Consider the following 11,675-nt stretch of genomic DNA (forward strand, 5'->3'; position numbering starts at 1 on the left):
TAGGTAAGCCCAAGATGCACTCTCTTCTTTCCTTTGTATCGCAAAATGGATATAGAGTATCTTAGAGTGTCTTGTAAATAGTGATGGGAACTTTAAAATCAAGCAAATAGATATAATAAATTATTAGCTCCAAGTGGAAAATAATGTAAGAAAGGAAAGGTAATCATAGAATAATATTTGGTTCAATTGTGAATAATATTTAAATATTAAAAATAATGGAAATCCGAGATGTGGATTTGACCCCAGATCATGGTATTATTATGCTGAAAATATGGAGGAAAGAAAAGGGAAACTGTAAGAGAGCTCAAATCATTGTTTATACCTGAGGAACTCCAGAGATAAACTTGACGAATTAAGAAGTAGTAATATTTGCCTATTATTTAGAAATATGGAGTCAAATAACAGAATAAATAACTAAAAGAGTAACAGTAGCTGACTTGGGGGCAGGCACTGTACAATTTACAAATCAGATAATATCTATGAAGTTTAAAACATCCCAACAAGGTGGTATTGTTTTCCTATTTTTCTGATGAAGAACCTGAAGCTTAGGAGTATTAGGTGTAACTTTCCTAAGATCTTATAGCTAGTAAGTAGCAGAGCTGGCATTCAAACCCAAGCATCTGACCCCAAAGTACTATGCAAGGATGATGATGATGATGATGATGATGATGGTGATGATGATAGTAAAAACATTGGGATGTCTTTCTATTTCAGGACCAGACAGTTTTCAAGATTACATTAAACCCTACTTAGAACAAGCAAGTCAGATCTGGCCATGGCTCATTGGGGCAGCCATGGTAGGGTCTGTCCTCACTGCTGTGCTGGGAGGACTCACTAGCCTGTTGTGTCATCGAAAGAGAAAGCAGCTTCCTGAAGAAAAGCAGCCACTCCTTATGGACAAGGAGGACTACCACAGCTTGTTGTATCAGAGCCATTTATAAAAGGCTTAAGCAATAGAGTTGGGCCAAGAAACCTGACCTCACTCTAAATTAAATGATGTTAAAGTCCCTAGGGGTTGTCCCAGAAGAAATCCTTGGCGTGTGTCTATGAAGATCATTATTAGAATTGTTATCTTAAAACAAAATATACCCCTCGTCCAACTCAGGTAGAAGCCACCTGTGCTTGCTTTGCTATATTTTGATCATTCCCTTAATAGTTTTCCTAAAGCCCATATTTCCAAGGAAAAGATGCCATTTGGTAATGGAGGTGCTAGTCTGCTAGTCATATCTGAATGAAAGTGCTCTTATAAAATATGACAACAATTGTGATCATTTTCTTCCTGATTGTTTAACGACATGTTTCTTTTATTATCCCCTTTCTTTGATTTTAATAAAATAGTAACAAATTTACACTAATTGACTCCTTTGAGCTTGAGAAATACATTTTAATTTTCCTAAGAAAGCATAATGTTTCCCTTATATTTTACATTCCTGCTCCAAAATATGTTATGGACTTCAAGTAGAAAACGATCTTCAACTCTTTCCTGCCATAGTTCTGACTACATTTTAAGGCCACTGAAATCAAGGGCCCTTCGCCTGAAAAGAATCTGGCTAAGTACCTGTCTTAAGCTGTGCTCATGAATTATGTTGATGAAGATGATAATAATCTTATTATAGAGCATTTTTTTATCTTCTAAGAAGAACTTTATTAGAGAATATTTAAAATGCTATAAAACATTTCATGGTAGAGAACAATTATGTGAATATCAGCCTGTCTGCAGTTCTAGTAAAATAACTTATCACTATTTTTCCTGGCTATTAAGACCTTAAATTAGAAAGTCTAGATAATCTTGTTACTTGAAATTTTAGGTCCAGTTGAATTTCTAAAAATAGTCCAATTGACATTCCATTTGTATTATCACTATGTAGAGCATAAAAGGCTAGCACCAGTGGGTGCAATTTATAGAGGACCCATTTTGGTGTAATAAAAGGAAAAACTGTCCAATATTCAGAGCTTTCCAAAACCAAACTGGACATTCTTGGAAAATAATAAGTGGTTGACTCTGGAATTCTTCACATAGAGGTTGGATGGCTAATTTGACTTGAATTCTATAAAGAGAATTTAAGTATTGTGTCTATAGTCATTCTTGGCTCAGGACTCACAACAACTCCCCATTCAGAAGCGAGGCCAAACATGCTCTGTGAAAAGTTCCTGTGATTCTGCCACAGTATTTCAGGATGTTTCGTCAGATTCCAACTCTCACTCTCTCATCCAAACTCAATCACTCTGTCCTGGTATCCCCAGTCTCTTTAGTTCCCTTATGTTTAGTTTGTATGTATCTGCTCAGCATTTTCAAAGATGTATCTCAGTTTGACTACTTGAATTATATTTCCAGCCTCATCCCTAAACACTGTCTTTTCACTTTCTCAAGATGGCCATGCTTTTAAGACAGACTTGTCCAATTCTAGCTCCCAGAAACCTGCCTGGGCCTGACACCTAAACCTCTACATCTCTGGGATGATATTTAAAAGGAGACCCACCAACCTGTATGGTACTTTTTTTATTAAAATATCTTACAATTCTTATAAGGCCTGCAGTGTAGGAGTCAGACTGTTTATGAATACATTTAGAAATTAAGAGGAAAGCAAAAATCATCTTATTATAAACATTGGTCAAATGATTTTGGATAATTTTCATCTAGAACAAATAAAAAGTTACCATTCTTGTTGAAGTAATGCCATCAACTCTCAGAGATTACTAATAGGTAAGAAATTCAGTTATAGAGCAATTTTCATTTTCTAACTCTCTTTAGTTGTCAGTCAACATTTGCTGGCTTATCTAATTTCTGATGCCTAGAGGAGAAAAGTCGGGCAAGGGGTGGGTAGCAGCATATTTATTGACACAGAGGAGGTCTGTGGGATTAGAGGGCAAATACTAGGGCTTATATCCTCCACTTGGTACATAACCAGAAATACAAGATTTAAAATAAATTAACAGTGACATTTGAAAACTGGATTCAATTTAGTTGAGAATAGCAACTAGTAAAACTGAGAGCAAGGAGTAGGAAAAGAAATTTGGATAAGGCCTGAAGAAGATTCTGGAGAAGCAGTAATAACGATTGTGGTTGCCTTCAGTCTGACCTCAGAACACAAAATAATTACTTAGCTAGATTTGATCTGAAGGCAAAATTTCAGACCAGGTGGTATTTTTTGTTTGTTTGTTTGTTTTTTGTGGTACGCGGGCCTCTCACTGTTGTGGCCTCTCCCGTTGCGGAGCACAGGCTCCCGACGCGCAGGCTCAGCGACCCTGGCTCACGGGCCCAGCCGCTCCGCGGCATGTGGGATCTTCCCGGACCGGAGCACGAACCCATGTCCCCTGCATCGGCAGGTGGACTCTCAACCACTGCGTCACCAGGGAAGCCCAACCAGGTGGTATTTAAATCATTTTTTACAAAGCATCTAGAATAAAAGTCTACCCAGGGAATTTTCATTGTTACTGACAGGGATCTGTATAAAGTCATTCTCTTCCTTATCACAAGGCAATTCCCTCCTTTATCACTGAGCTTCAACATAGAATATCATTTTGTTTCTCTAGAGGCTCAAGTTATCTACTTGAGTAGCAGCAACATCTCTGATAAAACCACCGCCACATTCATTCTGTGGTTTTCTCAATAAGGTACCCAAATGACATGACATATTTCAAGGTACTTGAAGTTTCATTAAATTCTAATCAACAGTATATTCTGTGGCATTGTTTTCTATGTGCATTTTATGAATTGCTTCATTTGAGCTCTGCTCTTTTTCCATTGCTACATTATATGTCACATTTTGTTACAGAGAAAGAAATAAGCAGCTGCCACTCTTTTTGTTCCTCTTTCTGTGTTTTACTTTTTTTAAAAAAAGAGTATTTTGAGTACCCAACCTTTCCAACAAGTCAAATATATAATTCTCCATCTGTAGAAATAAATATGCGATGGGTATAAGTCATTTCAACCAGTGTCTCTAGCAGGCTGACAACTGGCGTTGACTGTGAATGTTTTTAAATAGGCTTTTCCTTGTTTATATGGGCTTTGATTTGTAGGAAGAGTTTTCTTTGTCATCATAAAAAAAGACCTCATTGGGGTCACCTATTGTAAACTTGTGCTATTTGGGGGGCATGTCAGTAGAACAAAGGTCTACTCGCCCTCTGATTAGACTCCTTCTGAGAGCTGCTAAAATGCAAGTAAAAAGAGTTTTTTTTTTGTTTGTTTTTTAACTTTGTGTTGCTTATTTTCAAAAGCATTTGCCCGTTTGTACAATATAATGAATATAAAATTGCCTTTGGCATCCGCTGGAGGCCTTAAGGGCTTTCAAATCCTTCAGCTATGTAAAACCATATAGAAATATTTTAAGTATGTTCTTTTAAATAAAAGCCTTATTAAAACTCTATATAGCCCATGTTTATCTAATTGTTTTATGAGTTCTTTTCTTAATAGCAGCGTAAGAAATTATTCTTGTAACTACATGTTAATCTACCAAGTCTTGTATGCATTATTATGGTGATTTCTAATTTCTTATTTAAAAATAAATAACAAAGATGTTAAATGCAGTGAGTGGTTATGATGTTCCAAGAACTGTGCTAAACACATCATATATGTTAATTCATTTCATCTTCATGTTATCAATATGAGAATAAGTATTATTCACGCTTTCAAATGAGGAGACTGTGGCTTAAATAGGAGACGCACCTTCCCTGTTTACGTGTCTGTTCAGTAGTTTAGGTAATTTAGCTGGGATTTGAATCCAGTTCTTCTTCATGATTATAAATTTCATTGTTTGTTGTTCAATTATGTTGATATGTCATAATTTACCAGTTCCCTGTTACTGAATATTCAGGTTTCATCTACTCTTTTTTTTTTTTTTTTGCGGTACGCGGGCCTCTCACTGTTGTGGCCTCTCCCGTTGAGGAGCACAGGCTCCGGACGCGCAGACTCAGCGGCCACGGCTCGCGGGCCCAGCCGCTCCGCGGCATGTGGGATCTTCCCGGACCGGGGCACGAACCCGTGTCCCCTGCATCGGCAGGTGGACTCTCAACCACTGCGCCACCAGGGAAGCCCTCATCTACTTTTTAAATTATGGTTAGTGCTGTAATGAAAATCCTGGTGCATTTGGCATCTGACTTTACTTAAATTATTTTCTAGTAGAATCTCTGGTCAAAGCATATGCAGACTTTCATGGCTTTAGTAATGAACTGCCATGGTGCTTTTGAAAAGGGTTGCATAGATTAAAGAATGCAAAGAGATGGAGCCTAACAATAAAAGATCAAAAGGAATGAAGAAAAAAATGAAAAGGTGAAGAACTTAGAAGAAGGAAGAGGAGTTGCAAGTCTCTTTGAGAGGAACTGAAGACCCTACTTGCCACTTCACGTATTGCTTCTTTTCATAAATCTATCTTTTTCAAATTATAACATCTATGTAATGAGCATTTTCTCTTATTAAAATTAGAAGAAAATACAGACTGAAGCCATTTCAGAAAGACAGGGAAAAACACACATGTAACTTGGTTCTCAAATAAGATATGTGTATATCTTGTCTAGGTAGAAGCATGTGAGTACCTTTGAGAATCATACAGGAATAAAAACAGCAAAACCAGAAATCCACACTTGGAAGAATAAGCACAAGGCATCAAAATAGTCTGAATCAAAGCAGAGTCAGTGTCAGCTATTAGGATGGACAGGAGATCGTGAGACAGGGGTAGGGAAGGCTGGATAGGCCCTGAAGACCAAGCCCAAGTTAAGTTTGCACCATTTATTTTTAGTGCTTTTTGAGAAAGTACTGCATTCTGCCTGGGATATGGTCAGTCTTCATTACTGGACCATGTCATTTTTACTCTTGCCAGAGGAATTATGAACAGTAGATGTGTCTGTGTGAGTGTGTATGTGTGTGGAGAGAGAGAAAGGGAGACAGCGAGAAAATACAGAAAGAATGAACATTTTTCTCTTCTCTCTGATACTGGAGAGAACTTTGTTGCTGACTATATAGAATTTCTCTTGCTACTGCAATAAATTACCACAAACACAGTGGCTTAAATCACTACAAACCGTTATCTTGTAATTCAGTAGACCAGAAATCTGATATGGGTCTCAAATGGCTGAAATCAAAGTGGCAGTGAGGCTATGTTCTTTGTGGAGACTCCAGGAAATAATTCATTTCCTTGCCTTTTTCAGCTTCTAGAAACCACCTACATTCCTTGTCACATGGCCTCCTTCCATCTTCAAAGCCAGATAAGGTTGTATCACTCTGATCATTAGTCCGTTGTCACATCTTGCTCTGACTGACTGCAGCAAGGAAAAGTTTTCCGCTTTTAAGCATTCATGTAATTAGTTTGGGCCTCCATCCCAAGGTTCTTACCTTTAATCATATCTGAAAAGCCGCTTTTGCCATATACGTATTATAACATATTCACAGGTTCTGGAGACTAAGGTAGGGATATTTGGAGGGGAGATGGGAAAGAGCATCATTCTGCCTATAGTACTGACCTAAAAAGTAGTAAGAATTGGCCAGCTGATAAATTGCTCTTCCTGTGTGATTAACATGCCACAGACTGTGATATTCAGTACATTAAAGATATGAGAAAACCTTTAACATATGTGGGATCTGAAGTCAGACTCTATGAATTTGATTCCTGGCTCAATCTCTCATTAGCTGTATGACCTTGTGTGAATTATCTTACCTATCTGTTCATCAGTTTTTGCGTCTTTAAAATGTAGGTAATAGAGGCTTCCCTGGTGGCACAGTGGTTGAGAGTCCGCCAGCTGATGCAGGGGACACGGGTTCGTGCCCCGGTCCAGGAAGATCCCACATACCGCAGAGCAGCTGGGCCCGTGAGCCATGGCCGCCGAGCCTGCGTGTACGAAACCTGTGCTCCGCAACGGGAGAGGCCACAACAGTGAGAGGCCCGTGTACCGGAAAAAAAAAAAAAAGAATGTAGGTAATAGTATTTTCCTCAACATAGTCGGAGGAATAAACAAAGCATTTACAATAGTACGTAAGTATTCAGCGAGTGTGATTTAATAAACTCTCATAGAGCACGTTAACTTAGCACAACTGCCTTAAAAAAAGAGAGATGAAATATCATCATACATTTTGTTTGTGCAAAATTGTTTTGCATAATCATGAATATTAATATAACATACCTATTTAATGAAATGATATCACGGTAAATACAAGTGTATATCAATACATTTAAGACAGAGAAGCACTTGAGACAGAAATACAAATCATGCCAGTAACAGGCTCACAGTTCACAAACAAGAGCTGGCTATTCAACCACCTGTGAATGTGGTACTGAACTTGAATCTAATAAACATGTTAGGCCAACTGCCCTAGCAGGAAAGCGTTCTCTTTCAGTTGGACAGTAATGATTCATCCTTTGTTCATTTATTCAATGAACAAATATTTGTAGGACTTCCGCTCTGTGTTGGTACTGTGCTGGGGATATGAAGGTTAATAAGATTTGATCTCCATTCTCAGTGAAATCAGAGTAAAATACCTAAACAAATTATTGCATGACAAGTATTATCACAAAGGAATATTGTAGGTACTTTAGGAATATTATAATAATACCATAGAGGTAAGCTAATATGATCATGGGAGGTATAGAAGATTTCAAAGATAAACTGATCATTGATTTGAATTCATCAAGTTCACGCATGAGATGAGGTGATTGATAGTCTCAACAAAATTATAGCATGGATAAAAGCAACTGTGGACAAATGATGGCCCATGGCCTAAATCCTGCCTGCCACCTGTTTTTGTATGTGAAGTATTATTGGAACACAGCTGCACTCATTCATTTATGTTACATGCTGTTTATGGCTGTTTTTATGATATAATGGTAGAATTGAGTAGTTGCGACAGAAACTATATGGCCCACAAAACCTACAACATTTACTATCTGGCCCTTTATTGAAAAGGTTTGCTGCCCCCTGGTCTTAAACTAAATCAAGAAATTCAGAGTAGCTGAAGAGAGATAAAGGTAATTATAAAACCAAGAAAGAATTCCACCTTAACAATTGTGACAACAATAGTTCATTAGTGTTCTTATTTTTTTTTTTTTTTCGCTGTACTGGGGCCTCTCACTGTTGTGGCCTCTCCTGTTGCAGAGCACAGGCTCCGGACACGCAGGCTCAGCGGCCATGGCTCACGGGCCCAGCCACCCCGCGGCATGTGGGATCCTCCCGGACCGGGTCACGAACCCGTGTCCCCTGCATCGGCCGGCGGACTCTCAACCACTGTGCCACCAGGGAAGCCCCATTAGTGTTCTTTTTATTCCACTGTTTTGCCGGTTTATTAAGGTATAAACTGCTTTGGTACAGATAGAAATATAGATATAGCTATAGATACAGCTATAGTTACAGATGCAGATATATATAATATATACATGCAGGTGCAGGTATATGTATATAAACATATACATACATAGGTGGATTAGGAACTATTGATAAGGTTGCAATATTGAATTTTGTGAATAACGTCTATGAAACTGCGAAATAGGACATCTATTTTTCTGCCAGCGACTCTATAAAAGTCCTATATTTCAGTTTTCCTCATATTTTTATTACCTGCTGTCTCCATGTACGTGTCCTTCCTGTCCCATCTCTCTGTAATCTTGGGATCCCAACCCTTCTGAACTTCCTGGGGCCTTTACTTCATGAGTTTTCCTCATCCTTTCCTGTGTCTTCAGCTCTTCCCACTCTGTAGGATCCTTACCACTTCAACATTTAGACATGCTCATCTTAAAAAGAAAATTGTTCTCCACCGATATCATTTCCACACAGCTTTTGCCCTATTTCTTCTTTATGTTTCTTAACTGTTTTAAATTTGTGCTTGTTATCTCTTTGTCTCCTACATGCTACTCAACCTACCCCAATCTGTTTTCTGTCCCCACCTCTCCATGAAACTTTTCTTACCAAGATCACTAATCGTCTCTATGTTGCCAAATCAGAGGACATTTTGTGATGCATTCACTTGATCCTTGGGCACCATCATAAACTTCTTACTGCTTCCTTCGTTAACACTTTTCTTGTGGTTTCCGGGAGATAATCCCCTTGTGGTTTTCCTTCTTCCCCACCCCGGCTTTTCCTTCTCAGCATCTCTTATAGGTTCAACTCTTCTACCTCTGAATATTGGAGGATTCTTAGTTGGGGTTCTCTGAGAAACAGACTAGGCAGAAATTTTCATGCAGGAGATTTTCAAGGAAGTACTTGCAGGATTAACACAGCTAAAGGAGTAAGGGAAGCAGGGTGTGGAAGTAAGAGAAAATGTGATACAATAGAGTCCTCAGCCAACACTATAGGGAGCTCTACACCTAAGATGAATATCTATATCTATATTAATACCTATATCTATCTATCTATCTATCATCTTTCTATCTATCTATCTACTTGTTTATTATAAGGAATTGTCTTACACAACTATGGGAGGCTGATGAAATAAATCTGAAGTCCTTAGGGCAAGCAGTTAGGAAGGGAAGATAAACAAACTGGAACTCCAAGAGCATGAAGTGAAACATGTTTACAAGGGGGAGTTTCTTTACTCAGCAAAGGCCAAAACGCTGTTTAAAAAGCTTTACAACTGATTGTCAGGTCCACTGAGAATGATCTCCTTTTTGGTTAACACAAAATTAACTGATTAGAAACTTTAATCATACCTACAAAATCCCTTCACAACAGCACTTAGATTAACGTTTGACTGAATAACTGGAGAAAATGTATGTATGCTACAAAATGCTTCCTCCAATTCTTGTGAGAGAACGTTCCTTTTGGTCCATACTAGAAACGGGATTCTGGGAACTATAGTTTATCATAGTCATAGCCATGTTGACGCAGCAAAAGACATCACACATGGTAAGACCGAGCCCTCCATACTCTGAAACATTCTCAAGCCACAGCTGCCGTATTTGTTAATTTACCATCAAATGGACAGACCATCAGCTCTTTAGTGGGGAACCATTGGATTCCATGGTCATGTGCCCACTGTCCCATACTCTTTGCCATATAGTGTTAGTATACAATGATGCCCACTGGAATCAGTGATCCCAGTTCTAAAACTATATCTCCTACAATTAACCCTGACTTAGAGAAAGACGCCACTGAGCTTCTCAGAAATACTGGTGTCCTTCTCATCAGCAATTCCTTACCACTTTTGTAAATAGAGGTTTCTTAAAACCTTGCCATTTTCTTGGGAATATAACCTGTTCTGTAGGTTATGGTTGGAATTGTGAGATTTGATGAAAAGTGATGGGCTGGAGAATGCAGGGAAGATAACAAAGAGAAAAAGGAATATCTTAGAGAACAGTCAATTCTACCAGCACAGACCACATTCACCGTGATCCACTCAAGGGAAAGATGGGAACAGATAGGTTGACGAAGAGTAGCAAAAAGAGAGAAACAGATGAGGCATATTAGGGTTTGGGGTAGTATTTTAATGGTACTTTAAAAAGGGAATCAAAGAATGTTTGAATCCTGCCCTGCCCCTGTTTTGTGTCAGGTACCCCTTACTTTTGTGTGTCTGATATTATTTAAGAGGTATATACAATACACAGCATTAGAAGAGGAGATAAAGTGGTATTAGTAACTAGGCCAGTGCCTAGCCCCAATCTGGGGTTCTCTGGTAAACCTAGGTTGGTGCATGAGGCTTAAGAAATACTTCCAAATGGAACTTTCAGCTGTTAGTAAAGGATGAGTCCAAATCAGGGGCTCTTACTGCCCTTGGTCTGTCAAATGGAGAAAAGAAATCAAAGAGAGAAAAGAGACATAACAAAGAAGACAGCAACCTGCTTTAAGGGCTCAGCCATATGAATGCAATACAAGAAATGGAAAGGAGAGCTGAAAGTATGGGATAAGGTCCTGCATCCACTTCCCTCCCAGACACATAAAAGAACAGTGAGAGAACAGGTGCAGTGGTCTCTCAGTTTGCCTGTGAGATTAGTTCCACGAGTCCCCATGGATACCAAAATCTGCAGATGCTCAAGTCCCTTATGTATAATAACACAAAACAATGGACACAGTCAGCCCTCCAGATCTGCAGGATATGCATTCACAGTTTCAGCCAACCTTGAGTCTAAGCCAACCTTGATTCAACCTTGGTTGAATCCTCAGATGCAAAACCTGTGGATAGAGGGCCAACTGTACTAAAAGTCATGCAGATTGTGTCAGGGGAGCCCAGTATGACTTAGATTTGGTGATTCTTACGGAGGACTCACAGGACTCAGCATACAACTGTACTCACAGCTAAGATTTATTACATCAAAAGGATACAAAGCAAAATCAGCAAAGGGAGAAAGTGTGTGGGGTGAAGTCCAGAGGAAACCAGGCACAAGCTTCCAAGAACTTTCTCCCAGCAGAATCATATAAGACATACATAATTCCTCCAGCAATAAGTCGTGACAAACTTTGGGAAATGTTATGAACCAAGAAAGCTCACTAGAGACTTGGTGTCCAAGGTTTTATTGGGGGTTGATCATATAGACACCCTCTGCCTAGCACTCATCAAAATTCCAGACTCTCAGAAGGAAAGCAGGTGTTCAGTATAAACCTCATTGTTTGCACAAAAGTTTAGGTACACTGAGCCACTCTTAGCTGTTAGTGTGGTGGGAATGCTCCTGAATCTATGTTCCCAGATGGCCAATAATGCAAGAAGGACTTCCTAAGAGAAATAACAGTCTCAGGCCTGGTAGTCTAACATTTTCTGAACA

General features: G+C 38.9%; 1 protein-coding gene across 1 annotated transcript in view; it reads left to right on the forward strand.

Moving 5' to 3' along the window:
- TYR (tyrosinase) overlaps positions 1-1,030 on the forward strand; it is a 110,142-nt gene extending 109,112 nt beyond the window's left edge. The window contains exon 5 of the mRNA XM_067751813.1: positions 715-1,030. Within this exon, the coding sequence (XP_067607914.1) occupies positions 715-941 (227 nt within the window). The 3' untranslated portion in view covers positions 942-1,030. The remainder of the gene's footprint in view (positions 1-714) is intronic.
- Positions 1,031-11,675: the final 10,645 nt, after the last annotated feature.

This window comes from Pseudorca crassidens, chromosome 9 (assembly GCF_039906515.1).
Source record: "Pseudorca crassidens isolate mPseCra1 chromosome 9, mPseCra1.hap1, whole genome shotgun sequence".
Lineage (NCBI taxonomy): Eukaryota > Metazoa > Chordata > Mammalia > Artiodactyla > Delphinidae > Pseudorca > Pseudorca crassidens.